A 15,504-nucleotide genomic window follows, 5' to 3' on the forward strand; every position below is an offset into this window, starting at 1 on the left:
AGACCGATTGGCCTACACCAGAGACGGCCTTCTCCATGGCCTTGTCTCACCAGCAAGTGTTGGGCCATCGACACAACTCCCGACGCCACGCCTCCTCCTCGCTGCCGTGCAAGAGGTTGTTGTGTTGCGTGTGCCTCCTCACACACAGCCACACACAGGGCACAACAACTGCAATTCGCCACTAAGTGGCGGTGACGTCACCACGACGCTTGTGCCAGGCTATGTGCACCTTGAGGCCACGTGAAGTGTCGAACGCCCGCTGGCAGGTCACGGGGCAGACCCAGGTGCCACGGGTCGACTGAGATGACTGGCTGATGCACCACCTGTGCCCCCTACTGTGCCAACCTGCTGTGCTTTGGCCACCCGGCGCTCCGCTCGTTGTTGTGAGCGTCGCTCCTCTGCCCTCCGTTGCTGGAGGGCGACTGCCTACAACTGCCCAGTAGCGTCCTTCACGAGCCTCCTCCACAGAGGCCGATCTTGACACCGCTGATACCGGTCATCGGCAAGTCCACTCAGCTCCACGTCCTCCTGTACCACATCACTCCATCTCTTCTCTAGCCCGCACCGCGCCAGTTTAGCCCCCTCTATGCGGCCAAACAAAAGCTGTTTAGGCAAGCGGTGGCATGACCCAGCCAACGCAGCCTTGCCTACTGGAGGAGCTTACCGATGGGACTTTGTCCAGATCTTTCAAGGATTTGTGAGCTCCGCACACAATCCAGCCTGCTGGTTAAACCCAGGATGGATCGTAGGCAGGCCAGCCTCAATGTTTCTAACCGGCGAAGATGTTCCATTAGGGGGGTCCACGTTTCACAAGCTTAGAGAAGGGAGGGCATGACTGGCCGAGAAGACCTGAAGCTTCGTCTGGAGCGACAAATTAGGTAGCTTCCACACATCGTTACACACACACGTACACACACGTTCACGTGTTACACACACAGGTACAAAGACAAAGATCCCCCGTATAGCCTTAACACTGTAGGGTCAAGTGCTGTTAGCGAGCAGCACCATTGAAGGCCGGAACGGCACAAGAGGGGGTGGGTGGCCAGCACCACGCCCGACCGCCTTCGTCTCCCCCGTGACGATGTTTACACACCACACCAGGTACTCATTTGAGGCTGAGTCGACCGAGGGGAGGCCCAGGACCGGTTCAGATAATCGTCACTGGCGTTGGCCGTGAGCGGGAATCGAACTCGGGTCGCTGGGTCCGTAGCGCAGCGTAGCGCCGACCACTACACTACCGCTCCCCACACAGGTATACACACACACAGGTACACCCACACACGTGCGGATGACACTGACGCAGAGGCAACATCTCGACTATATTTTCACTCGCAAGATTCACGACCGCTGGACTGCAGAGCAAAGGTCGCGAATGCCCAGCTCCTTGTAAAGTCAATGACGTCTCCCGATTAGTGATTTAAAAAAAAACAAGATTTGTTTTTATTACAAAATACGTGCAAAGTCAAATACAAAGGACGTAAGAAGTTGATTTCGACCCCAAACAAAATATATCCTCGCAACGACGCAGCATCAGGAGGGCGTGAGGGGGGTCGAACAATCGCAAATACCGGTCGATTGGCAAGATTTTGTCGCCAGCGGAGCAAATAGAAATACGCAGAAGTTGTTTTTACATTCCCGTTTGCAGCGTCTTCTTAGGGGGTAAGGGGGGGTTTGCGAAGTACAGGACGAGAGAGAGCTTACAGGAGCCGGGGGGGGGCAAAACCCAGACGCCTAATTTCTGAACAATTCAGGTGGGCTTCAATCTCTCTCCGCCAATGCCAACACAGCCGCCACTCACTTAGGGTGACGTCCCCACGGCGCCTGTGCCAGGCCAGGTGCACTTTGAGGCTGCCACGTGATGCGTCGAAGGCTCGCTGGCAGGAGGTGTCCGACACACACACACACTGCAAGACTGTAACGAGGACAATAATTCTGTAGGGGGGTATTTGACGAATGTGATGGTTGTGTAGTGTCAATGTTTTGGTTGCTGCTGAGAATTTTTTTTTGTTCTACCGGTTGCATTATTGACCTGGAACCTAAAACAAATTGAAGCCAATTATGGTCAAACATCCTGAGTGGTTGAGTCGATTTGTATTTCCCCTCTTTTCAGATATGACCTCACGAAAAATACATCTAAGTTTGCCAACCTCCATTGCTCATAACAATTGTTAGTTTTGTGTGTATCTCTTAACAGAAATATATAAACTAAATATTCGACTAATAGATTACAAATAAAATAAGGTTACCGAGTTTAAAATATTAAAACTAATAGCAAACTCATGCTAAACATAGTAAAAGAGAATGAGATAAAGCTCTTTATAGTTTCGTGAAATGAATCCCAATAAACAACGGCGATTGTATATATCTACACACACACGCGGGCACGTCACCTGCCAACAAATAGGGTAGTGCTTTGTTGGGTGAACTGCCAACGCTGAGTGGGCGAGAGAGACAATCAACAAAGGCGATGGCTTTGTTGCAGCGAGACATGAAAGGCGGCAGATGGCTCAGCGTGGGGAGGCCCTCCCCCATGCCCCATGCCCGCCTCATCGTTCCTTCCCACGTGTTGCACAACACCCGACTCGGAGTCGTCAACAAATGTGCGGAGGCTGCACGCAACGGGGGGTTTGTTAAGAGATCTGGCCGCACTTTGGCAAAGTTGAGCGACAATGTTTAGCCCCCTACAGACCGCTCCACGAAAATTAACGCGAGTGAGCGCGCAACGGCGGGTTTGGGAAATAATGAATGGGGACAGCTTAAGACCAAAACGTAGGGCGTCTTGTTAGTGTTGTTGTCAATCTGTTAACGTGTAAACTACATGTGAAACACAACTTGTAAGTACGTGGTAATTACGCAGACCTGTGGCTTATCACATTTTGATCTTCACCACTTAGGTTTTAATTTAGCGATGGAATCCTTTTTTTATGAAAACGCTCGGCAGATGCAATAAAAAAAACTTTTAAAAAACCGCACGGAGTTGACCAAAAGAATGCGGACTTCTTTCAATTGCGATTTCCCAAAGATTGGGGCAGAATTTACGACGAACCCCAAGTCGCCCCCTTGCAAGAGGCAATGCTATTATCTGGTCAAATAAAGGATGCAATGTCTTACAATATTTTTTTATCAAATCGCCACATCGTAAAAACAACATTGAAATGTTCATCACGGCGCTGTACATTTCCGTTTAGGTCTGAAGCGATGTTTAATTACCCACGAAAGTGTGAGGTGCCGTCTGCCTGAACAATAGTCTAAATTTCTTCTAGTCAGCCCAATCAAACTCGAGTTAAATTGAAAATTATAGGATAACCCTGCTTGGCTTAATGGAAGTCTCAACATGGCTGGGCCGTGGAGACCCGACCAATGACTTCTTTGCGGGGGCGACATTTCCTATCGGTGGAGCCACGAGGCCAACTCAACTGGTTTGACCAAAAGCCCTCTTTGTACCGGGGGCCCCAGCAGTGCGGGTCGGGCAGGCTGTGATGAACGGAGACTCTCTCTACCACGGCGGTCTTGACGAGGCTTTTTTTCAGCAACGGCGAGATGTTTCCGCCCAACTCCAGCACAACTGGCAAAACGAGCAATCGTCCCATCTCCCATCCTGCGCGAGCCGAGAAAGCGCACCGCACGGCACACGCAAATCCAACACGGTAGTGCAGGGACGGAGCAACTCGGGGCCGTCGCAATGAGAAACACAGAACATGAACAAGATCACGTGCTTGCCGTTGTTCAGAGCAGAAGAGGGGGGGGGGGGCAGAAGATTGTGACGGATCGTTACGTGGTCGATGTCAGGAGGGCACTGCGGATGTCACCGATATCGCCACACCACGACAGCGCCTCCTTCCGCTAGTTCCCACAGCTGCCAGTGCGCCCTGGCTCAGCACAGTCGGGGCCTTACCAGCCTCCCACCCCATCACTCCACGCTACAAAGTGGTGCCGAGAGAGTTCTGAACTTTGAACAACAATTCATGTTAACTAGTGTGTCGTTGATTTAAAGCTTTCGTGACTGCAGGGATTCATATTCTTGGTTCTTTCGGGAAAGTCACGCTTAAGGTGGCTTTCAGACCGCATCCATTGTTTTTCGTCTCCCCCCTCCTATTTTCTGAACATAGATGGACTCGTCCATCCGAACAAACTGTCAAATCGCTCTCCGTGGTGCTAACGTAAAAAAATAACGGCCACTTTTTTCAAATATTCTTGTTGTGGGTTTCACACCTGATGATGATTGCTTGTGTTGCAGTCGAAACGTCGTGATAATTATATTGTTTTATATTTTTATTATTTTGTTTCCCTTCTACGTGACTTTACCGAAAGAACCAAGAATATATATAGTGTGTCGTTAGCGGATGTTAAATACCAAAACCTTTACGCGCAAGTAATTGTCTCTTCGCAACAAGTGAGCAAAGGACAATGTTAATCTATGTAGCAAAATATTAGCTCATAACAAAGTTTATGTAAAGGTTATAAACACATTTATATTACAAATGAGTGTTTATAGCGAATATAATCCAAGGGTTTGTTTTTTTCTTGTGGACATTACTATTTTTTAAAATTCCCATATTATTGTAAATCGTCGTCTTTGACCAAAAGATCTGGGATGCACCTGATCCCACCACCACATCTCAGAAGCCAAGCAGCTGTTGGGGGCCTGGCTCGTGTGTGCATGAGTGACACCATGCGTATAGGACAGGCGCAGTAGACAGTGGGAGCAGCAGAGGGCATTGCAGAAACACCCCACTGTTGCTTTGCACTCTTCCACCAAACCAAACTATTATTTGTACTTTACCAGGTAAGGCCCACTGAGCTATATAGTTGTTTTTCAGAAGCGACCAAGTTATCACAAATGATAGCTCAACAAAGTGGCTAATCATGTGGAAATTGAAAGCAGGCAAATGATCTAAAACGCATGTTGGTTATAAACGTGGAGGGAAAAACCGGAGAAAAAAAATACGCGGCCAAATATACAGGCGTCAGGGTCGGGATCAAACCCACGACCTCCTGCATACCAAGCGAGGGAGTTAACATCTCATAGCCACCGCGGCACCCATGTATCGTCAAATTGTCCTCATGGCCTTGCACGATGTGGGGAAGGATCTCATCCAGCAGTGGAATGGCTCTGCAGTTCACGAAACAAAATTGTAAATCATTGTCTGCATCGGTAAGAAGTCACACAATTCTCTGCTCACAATCTCTGCCTTTGTTCTCTCTGCCCTGAAGTTATCCTCCGAAGCGTTAGCCCTACCGTGTCTTTATCAGCCATAAAGCTTTATCTTGTTAATCGCGATGGTGGTAAAAGGTAACCCCCCACCCCATCCCTAAGAATACGAGAGGTCGAGCAATGGTCACAGATGCTCAGCCCGGCAACGGAGTGGCTGAAGAAACAAGGGGTTGGCTGTTTTGCAAGAGGGGGCACCCGGACTGGCCAAAGTGCAACACGGGGGGGGGGGGGGGGGGGCCTTGGGACGGGTTGCGGGGTACGGAAAGCTCCCCCCGACTCCGCCGTGACAAAACTGATGAAACAGACCCCCGCTAAAAAAAACTAGAAACCTCACCACACAAGTATTGTACATCTTACAAATCATTCCCACACCGCCCTACCCCACACACACAATTCAAGCAAAGATCCTGGTAAAAACTAAAACTTTGGTTATTCCACAAAGCCAACGTTAGAAAGTAAGTACCACTTATATTTTTTTATTTTACCGCCTTGAGTAAATTCAATTTTTTTCTTTGCTTTTATTTCGTTTATTTTTTTGAGAAAATTATAAAGCATCAAGTACGCGGGTTTGTTGGGACTCGCTCATCGCCCCGTGCACAAAGTTCTGGCGCCATGCCCACTCGTGGGGTGTGTACACAAAACGTCCAATATGCACCTCTGACAACACAATTAAACAGGGCCACAAGGGGAATGTGCGGAAGCGCCAATTGACCCAAATTTTGTTTACGCATCGTGCATCATGTAGGACCCATCTGTTAAAACACGATGAGACCTCGCAACTTCAAATGGCTCGACAACAAATGCCAAATAAAGCGTTCATTTTCTTTCACTGCGTCCCAAGCAATGTCGACAAACGATCGGTGGTGCATCGAGCGTCCAAGAATTTCACTTTCACCTCGGATGTTGTCCTTCAACGTGCTGAAAATTTATTTATAAAAAAAAAGCCCTTGCTTGCTCTGCCGATGGTGCTGCCGTCGATGTTTGTGTCACTCTTTGTTGTTGTCACGTGTCTTGCCCTGTGGCCCCGACGGGACGTCTGCGCAAATATAAAGAGCTTTACAGCTCATCGGATTCCTCCTGCGGTCCAAGTAAAGACTGCCAAGTTGTAAAGACGTCTTCAAAGCGTTCCTCGATTAACCTCCCCGCACAACAGCTCGGGGGCTGCGTCTCGCCGTGGTTGCAAAAGGCAGCGTCGGATGTGGCGAAGAGAAGCGGTGGAAAATTTAAGCGGTCAAAAGTATCCTCCCCCCCCCCATTCACAATCTGGCGAGCCGGCTGCGTCCAACGACCGGAGACGCGCGCCCCCCACCCTGCCCCCACCCTGCCCCCACCCCAACCTGCCCCCCACCACCACCACACAAGAGCCGGCCGCTGGCAGGTCCCAAACCTGGAGGTGTCGGCCCCCCCACACCCCGACCGCGTACCCTGGAGACACGAGCAGTAGGCCGAGTTGACCACGGCGCGGGGATGTGAACGGTAGCGGTCACCACTCGGCGTCGTCACTTGAGCCTGGCTCGCTGACCTCTTACCGGCGAGAAGCGACACTTCGGCCAGGCGCTGGGGTGCGGATGACGAGCGGATTTAAGATTTTCCACCAAGAACTGTCGATGTTCATCATCATCATATCAGCCGCGATGATTAAATCCCAATGAAGGCTCCGATATTTAAAATGTCATCCCCTACGAGCGAAAACACCCGCTTCTAATAGTGCAATGGAGGATGCGTATAAGCTCACGTTGTCAAGTGAAAAAAGGAGCACTACGCGATTGTTTCTGAAACAAGAACCCAGCACACACCACGATTTACCGTAATCTGTCAAGAGCGAAGAGGGCTTAACCGGTGTTTCGTGGGGGAACGTGAAGGAAAGCCAAACTGCGGGCTTTAGCACTGAACCGTAATAATCCTAGTTTGTTTAAAATGGGCATTACATTCGGCTGTGGTGGCACTGCTGGTGTCAAGTGGCACTCGATTAAAACAAATACCACTTTTCAAGCGTTGTTGTCAACAGCGGGGTCATCAATTTCGGCTGCTCCCAATTTCGAGGGAACGAGTGACTGGGCGGCGGGGGGCGCCTCTCTCCACGAACGACGTCGACTGGGAACGCTGCCATCCCGCCGTCCCCCCAATCCGCCACGTGAGCGGGGAGACAGACACCACAGACCGTGGGGGGGACTTGACGGGCTGTGCGACTGGAGAGGAAGGGAAAAAAATCCACACGGGCGCTCTTTTCCGGCACGACGTGGGCGTGGGGGGCACCCGCCAACGTCTGCGAGGACCCCTCTCTCACCGACACACCTCTCTCACCGACACACCTCTCTCACCGAGACCCCTCTCTCACCGACACACCTCTCTCACCGAGACCCCTCTCTCACCGACACACCTCTCTCACCGAGACCCCTCTCTCACCGACACACCTCTCTCACCGAGACCCCTCTCTCACCGACACACCTCTCTCACCGACACACCTCTCTCACCGAGACCCCTCTCTCACCGACACACCTCTCTCACCGAGACCCCTCTCTCACCGACACACCTCTCTCACCGACACACCTCTCTCACCGACACACCTCTCTCACCGAGACCCCTCTCTCACCGACACACCTCTCTCACCGAGACCCCTCTCTCACCGACACACCTCTCTCACCGACACACCTCTCTCACCGACACCCCTCTCTCACCGACACCCCTCTCTCACCGACACACCTCTCACCGACACACCTCTCTCACCGACACACCTGCGCACGCCAAACCCACCGCTTACTGTCCCAGGGTCATTTCTACCGATGGCCGATGGAGGTCTTTTTTTTGTCGTCAGAAACTTGCCCCGTGTACAGTGTGGCTCCATGCCACGCTACACTTGTAGCCCTGGAATGTGGAAACGCGAGAGGCCGCCACTCTCCGAGACGGCTCTCGCCGCCTCCAGCTGGGTTCCAGGAGACCGACTTTGAGGTTGGCTCCAGCCAGAATATTGCCAACTGCCCCCACCCCCGCGCCCGACTCAATGCGACCAAGGCTTCAATCGCGAGGTTATCCAGGTCGAGGCGAAGCTTCCGTCTCAACGCCGCGGGGCGGACGAGGCTAACTTTCGCAAACTTCGGGTGGCTCCGAGTTCGTGGACTGCAAGAGACGACGGAGGATGCCAACGGATGGAGGTCACGATTTTTTTGACGCACACTTCAAACGGCGCGGACCGTCGCTTCGAGAGTCGATGAGCGCGCAGGCGGGGGGGGGGGGGGGTGGACACGGACCCCGTACGCTCCGAGAGGATGGAGCCGACGCGTCCTTCTCACAGCAACGTCGACCACACTCACCCCCCCCCCCCCCCCCCGCAACGACCAACATTTATCATCGAACCCTGGCAGAGCGCCGACGCCGAGCGATCCCCGACCGGCGCAACTCCTCGCGGCATGACCGCGCGCGTTCACCTGCTTGACCTGGCTCTCCAGAATCCATTCTTGAATCGGTGGGCTCTCCCCAGTGCTCGCTCTCGGTAGAAATTGGAAGCGGCGAGCCGGTGGGGGGGGGGAAGACCCGTTGCGGCGAGCGAGGGGACGACAGAGGCGGGTTGGTTAAGCGAAGAGAAGCGGGCACACGCATCTGTGACTCCGACGGAAGTGTTCCGAGCGAGGCCCATGTCCCTCCCCCATTCGACGAGCTGGGGTAGGGGGGGGGGCAACCCTCACGCACTCCAGGCAACGTCTCGACACGGCCAGGCTCTTTCTCACCGGTCAATCTATAATCGAGCTGCGTCTGCAGTTTAACGCCATTACGTCAACACTAACTACGGGTTAAGGCACTGCGTTAATCGCAGATCTAGCTAATATCAAACAAAAATATCTTAAACCAAAAAGGCTTTATTTTATTTACTCGTTAGTGCAGGGCTCATCAAACTTTTCAAGCCAAAAAAACTCGCAAGCTGGGAGGAAGGGGCGGGCGGATGGCTGGGTAGGTGGCATCGTACGCACGCCTCCAGCGTGAAGGTTTAGCACAGGAGTCATTCTGTCAATTGCTGGATTTGAGCATTCTTTAATTTGGCGAATACTGATGCCTTCAGGTTTGATTTACTACTTAACTGCGTCACGACTTTATAATGACAATGGAACACCTGGGGGTGCGCCTCTGACCGCCGCCGGTCGAAGATGCGGCGTGCGCGTGTGGCACATCTCGGAGTTTGAATTTCACGTTGGTGCTTTTCAGAATGATAAATCGGTAGGGGGCGTTAGTCTGTGCAGCCAGGAGAGACGGAATACCCACGCCAGCGTGCTCCCTACCCAGGCAACGGGCAGCACGGAGCACAGCGTTTCTCGATTACCACACAACGGTCTCACCGCCACGGGTTCCACCCCCCCCCCCAACCCGCCCCACATCGTAAACTGAAGTCGGAACGTTATCTCGCAAATAGGACGCGGCTTCAAATCGGAACGTGTACTTCCGATGCGAATAAAATTCAGTTCGCTCGTACGACTGCAGCCGGAGGACGGCCGCCAGCGTGTGTCCACGCACGGGCGAGCGGGCAACCGCGCCCTCGCTCGGGGTTGTTCAGCCGTCCGCTCATCTCCGCCGGCAGTCGTAGGCCAGCGGTGTGTCAACGCCGCAAATGACCCCCGCGGGGGCGACCCCGTGTCGCTCTTTACGACAACTGCTGTCGGCCGTCGTAAAAAGCGGAGCTCATTTTTTTTTATTGACACGGAAGGAAAGATAGGCTTGTGTCAACTGCTGGCCGAGCGCTGTGATCTCAAGGCCTTACCGCAGACTGCGAGTAAGGCGCTGCCCGCCGCTGCCCCCGGTAAACACGATTCGCGCGCGGAGCCAACTGGATCCCACCAACGCCGTTTGAACGTCACACCGAAAGTATTTATTACGACTTGCTTCAACAAGGGTTGCTGCTCAACACGCGGACGTCGGGCTCGAGCCAGTGACTCTCTCTCTCGAGACCCACGCCGAGCGACAGGCGGTTCCCCCCGCGCCAGAGAACACCTCCCAGCTGATGTGCGGCGCTCACGGAATCTACCCGAAGTTGCTTTGCTCAAGGCAAATTGGTCTCGAGCATCGTGCGTCGACCCTACCGTCGGTGTGATAACCGGGAAGCGCACACCCCCCCCCCCCCCCCCATTACACACATTCACGCGCCTATATGACCGAGTGTGAGAGTAAGTAAAAGTACAAAAACAAAGTTAGTGTTATATTAGTCTACCTGCTCATTCTAATCAGTCTGCGTAGGGTTCTCAGGCCGACGACGGTGTGAAGATGCAAGGCCCCCGGGCTGCGTGGGGTGCTGCTCCTGCCCCAGACCGCTGCTCGCCAGCCACCCCGTGCTTCTGTGTACACTACACACCCCTCGCCGTCCGCCCGACCGGCGCGCGAGCCGTCAACCCCTGTCGACTCGCAGCAGGGAGTAAAAATTGCATCAAGCGAAACGTGTTTTTACGCGGCTTCTTTGTTCAAAAAAACAAAGCGTGTGCCGCCTGTCACCGGCCAGAGAAGGCGGCTTCAGCGTGATCATCGACAGCCGTGAGTCGCACGTGTCGCTGAAGACGGTCCCGCAAAATCCCCGCCTCACCTCCCCCCTTACTTGCAAAAAACAAAACAAAACCCACACCCCTGCACGCTAGGCACATTTCATGTGTTGGCTTGCACCAAGTTGGAGGCAGCATTTTCAAAGATGCACGCCACAATTATTCAGAGGCTATAAATCCTAAGGTGTTCGACTAAAACTGGAGCCCGTTCGTGAAAACCCGCGCTCACAAACGGCTCCACCGCGTTGTTTGTTTTTCTCTCTCCTCCATCTTTTGTTCGCTTTCCTCCCAAAAACGGGCCAAAGCGTCCCGTGGGCCTACCGAGCGTGCACACGCACGCCCCACAAGAAGCACCCACGACCCCCACGACCCCCGCTCCTCTTGGCGCTACGACTAGGAATCACTACATCGTGTTGCTGGAAGGTGGCTGAAAAAGACGTTGGGGTTTTTTTTTTTGGTCGTTCCACAACAAAAACTCTCTAACGTTCTTATTACACACGAACTGATGAATGCTGCAGATTCGGAACCAACCACCGGGAAGTCTCTGCCGCTGCTTCGTCTTGGATCAAGTCCATGCGCGCGTCCGAGCTGCTCCTCCTGGCGTCGATTTGATTTTTAAAAGCGCCAACCGCACGGCAACCCGGCGTGGAGCGGAAGAACGTGAACTGGCGTCATTCGAATCCTCTCGCGCGCACGTGTTTTGTTGTTGTTGTCGTCGTCGTCGTTGTAGTTTCGTTTAAAAACCAAAGGCCAACTATTGGCGGTAACCAAAGCAGCACCCGGCATCGACCAAAACGTCGTCCGTGTGGCTGCCCTCCGTGGCTGGAGACGGTAGTTGATTTAGGGGCTGTCGGTGGGTCCTGAAGGCCGCTGCTGCTGCTGCTGCTGCTGCGGAGGAGGAGGGGGTGGGGAGGGGGTGGCGAGGTTTCGGGAGGCGGAGCGTGGAAGACGTTGGCTTCTCCCCGCGGTGCGCGTCACGCGTTGCTCGCCGCCTGCAAACGCACGCGCCGACGGACACGCGCACACATGGACATACGCGCATGCACGGACATACGCACGCACGACACACGGACACGCCCACACATCCACAGACACACGGACACACGGACACACACACACGACAAGTGTTGGGGGTGTACGGAGGCTGTGAGAAGGTTGCAGAGCCCCCAAGTGGCGTCCTGCTCTATTGAGCGGCGGGGGGGGCACCGTGCGCTCGTCTCCCCTGTCTACAGCCCGGAGCCGTGGCCTCTCCGGGGGGTCGAAGGAAGTCGGTGGTGCCACTTTGTGCGATACCAACCAAAGGTGGCGATGCTGCCAAGGGGCTGGCTTCGGGCGTAGGACTGTGGAACTTCCACCGCTGTCTTAGGACTGCAGACAGATACGAGGGGGCGACCCTGAAGCTCGTTTTAAAAAGGACGGAACATTTATACATCCCGCTAAAGTTTATTTTTTATTTTTATACACGCTTTGCAGGTTTTAACAGAAAAAAATTAACTGTTGGCTTTGTGGGAAATTAATTATACTTTTTTTCAGGATAATTTTCATTCCCGGTTAACATTTTCCCTGTGCTTACACCCAACTATCATTCTTCTCTTCCTTGCTTCTGCACATTTCCCTGTACTTACCCAAGGTCTGCCTTGACAAACGGGACCCCCCTGGGCTCATCGTAACCGGCCTTCACTCGGTTGAATAAAAAGTCCATGACTGACGAGACGAGACGCACGTGAAGGGCTCACAAGTGACGTCACCACATCTACACCTCTAAGGAACGAAACAGGAGGATTTCTCCACAAATCTTGCTGTCGCCTGATGATGCTAGTTGTAATTACTGGCGAAACGTCGTACTCAGATTGTAAATGTTGTGGCTTGGCTCTCCAACACAACGGTGTGCTGTACTAGTGACGAATTGGCACTTTATGTTTACGTGACCAACCTTACTAATTGGCAATGTCGGGTGGTGGCTGGTTTAACGACACATTTACACGATCTAACCATAAAAAATACATTATGGAGACAACATCACGTCCAAGCCCGAGAGAGAGCGTGGTGGGAGGGGACAGGCAGGCGTGGTTTCTCCGAGGATTCTGAGACAGGATGCAGCAGCTTTCAGACAAACACAAGCATAGCGGGCAAAGCGTTGGCAGCAAAGCACAGACGAGGAAAGGGTGGGAGATGGGGGGGGGATACCGATATGGGGAGCCGATCCGGCTAGATGTCACCAATAGAGTCCTCGAGCTCCGGGGATTACCCATCAAGATAGTGGCTGCACAGGAAGTGGCCTGTCTCCGATTCTGGTCAACGCACATTGGCGCGCATAAACCCTTTCCCAATCCGATTCCGCTCCGATGACGTACGTGTACGTTCTCGGAACAGAAATCAGAGCAAAATATTAAATAACTTAATTGGTACCGAGGGCTCTCACAAGGCCATGCGGGATGGCATGTGGCACGGTTTGGCGCCAGCTATCACCGAGTGCAGGCGTGCCGCTACGGTTCTCTGCGGTGAGTAACAATATCTTTGAAAAACGGCGGGCCGCTATGCCTCTCCGAATATAATGTACGCCGAACCGCTGGCACGGTCCGAGATTCAGCGGTGAAGGGGACTGCCAACACCCCACAACTTAACGTGCACGCGCTGACAACACGGCTGGAACATGTGGCCTAGTTGGACTTGCTCCAACAGATGGCAACGGAGACCACTGGCACATTTTTGCCACAAAAAAATGATAAAGCAGTGCGTTCCAACACGGGAACTGGGCTTCACAGAGGCACCGGTTTGAGATAGGGGTTGATATTAGATGCGAGGTCGGTAATGGTGGTAGTTGTAACCTGATACACAGCAGCACAACGTCGGAATGTGATAGATGTTTTATAGGGTGGGTAGTTTCTGGAACTGGCGGGTAGTTGTTGCAAATCGATGTACAATTGAATACAATGACTCATTGTGAAACTCCATGGACTATGGGAAAATGCGTAAATTGATTATAGAACTCAATGGGTAATTCCTGCCATTTGAACGGTAACAAAAAAACCCATGGCTAACATTCTAAACTATAAATTAAACTATGTTTTATTTTACCAGGTAAGGCCCACTGAGCTATGTAGCTCTTTGTCAGAAACGACTTGGATACCAAGTCATCACAAATAATAAGTGGCTCATCACGTGGAAATTTATAGCAGCCAAATACTCTTAAATGAATGTTGATTCTAAATGCGGAGGGAGAAATCTGGGGACCTAGAAAATTCCACACGACCACGGCGAGAATACGAGAACTCCAAATATACAGCAGGCGTCAGGGGTCGGGGGTCGGGATCGAACCCACGCCTTCCTGCATACCAGGCGAGGTAGTTAACATCTCGCTACCGTGGCGCCCATTCAGCAAGGGAGGTGCTACAACGATTTTGGCGCCAGGCCACAGCTTCTCTCCCATCACCACCTGACTGGAACTCAACGACCTCGCTATTTTTTTTTTTCCCTGGAAAGGCTCCCTCATGCACCGGCTGGACAGGAGGGCCCCCACGGGGAAGACCACTACAAACGGATGCCGCCCGCCCATTTTCGCGTCGCCATCCCAATATTGGGCCCCTCCCTCGGCGGCGTCGGGTACCTTCGAGGCTCCGTGCCGTGCACCCCCCCCCCTCACCCACCACCCTCGCCGCCCATCTCCGTGCCGCGTAAATCGCGCCGCCGCCGCCGCGGCACCCCCGCGGCCGCCGCCGCCGCCGCCGCCGCCGCCGTCGTCGTGGTCAAGTGGCGGCGGCCGGACGCACCGCCCGGGGCCGGCGGCGCTGCAGGCGCCAGGCCAGCGTCAGCGGCGCGGCGTAAAGAGAGAGAGAGAGAAGCAGGTGCTCAGGGAGGCACAGGGCGGCGGGCCCCGCGCGCCCGGGCGAGCCGGCGCAGTCCAGCAGCGCCCACAGGCACACGTAACCCAGCTGGAAGGGCCAGTCGCGGGCCGGCGCCTGGCGCGGCCCACCTACCATGGGCTTGAGCTCGCGGCCCGCGTCTCCCGAGGCGCGACCCTCCTTGCGCTTGCGCTCCAGGTTGGAGAGCGCCTCCTCGCTGTTCTTCACGTACTCCTGCGGGGAGAGGAGGGCGAGGTCGGTGCACGCGTGGGCGAGGGGTCACCGTTTGCTCGCCGACCGAACGACCGGCGTTATGTTCGGCCCAGCGTGACGCTGTTCGGTACCCCAACGTAGGCGACAACTAAAGCGTGCGGAAATGCGCCGTACAAGTCACGGTTGTCATTCGCACCAACGATCTACACCGTATACCAGGGCCATAGTTATCAACAGCGCCATCGTCAACCCGGTGTTGAAAGTCTCCTCCCCATGCTGCTGCTCAAGAGGCTTTGCTTGACCATACTTCCCCACACTGGTCAAAGCTCTCGACACAGTGTTATGAGCCGGTTATCTATCCATGTGCCTGTAGCCACCCTCCCTGTATCCGCTACGACCGCTCACCATGAGCGACTTGTCCATGTAGTACTCCCTGCCCGGCGTGCCGTCGTTGTGCTCCGTGTCGACGGCGAAGCACAGGAAGAGGACGTCCACGACGATCTCGAACACCGACAGGAAGCAGTGCGCCACCAGGTAGGCGAAGAGGCACACGAGCAGCAGGGGCACCACCCACATGTGGTAGTCGCGCTGGTAGTTGAGGATGAAGGCGCCCGCGAAGCCGGTGAAGCACACCACCAGGATCTGTGCGGGCACCACGGCGGCGAGATGTTTACTCCCCTCGCCTGGTATGCAGGGAGTCGTGGGGTTCGATCCCGAC

At 53.9% G+C, this 15,504-nt stretch overlaps 1 protein-coding gene across 3 annotated transcripts in view; it reads right to left on the minus strand.

The window, feature by feature from the left end:
- Nucleotides 1-1,416: 1,416 nt before the first annotated feature.
- SLC44A1 (solute carrier family 44 member 1) overlaps nucleotides 1,417-15,504 on the minus strand; it is an 87,959-nt gene continuing 73,871 nt past the window's right edge. For 2 of the 3 annotated variants that reach the window (XM_032970770.2, XM_032970769.2), the window contains 3 exons: nucleotides 15,192-15,428; nucleotides 14,709-14,807; nucleotides 1,417-11,723 (listed from right to left, as the gene is read on the minus strand). In XM_032970770.2, the coding sequence (XP_032826661.1) occupies nucleotides 11,706-11,723; nucleotides 14,709-14,807; nucleotides 15,192-15,428 (354 nt within the window). In that variant the 3' untranslated portion in view covers nucleotides 1,417-11,705. The remainder of the gene's footprint in view (nucleotides 11,724-14,708; nucleotides 14,808-15,191; nucleotides 15,429-15,504) is intronic. The other variant, XR_012946847.1, reaches the window with a different exon arrangement.

The sequence above is a fragment of the Petromyzon marinus genome, chromosome 44, assembly GCF_048934315.1.
Source record: "Petromyzon marinus isolate PM22_M1 ecotype Great Lakes invasive population chromosome 44, UKy_Petmar_22M1.pri1.0, whole genome shotgun sequence".
NCBI classification, from domain to species: domain Eukaryota; kingdom Metazoa; phylum Chordata; class Hyperoartia; order Petromyzontiformes; family Petromyzontidae; genus Petromyzon; species Petromyzon marinus.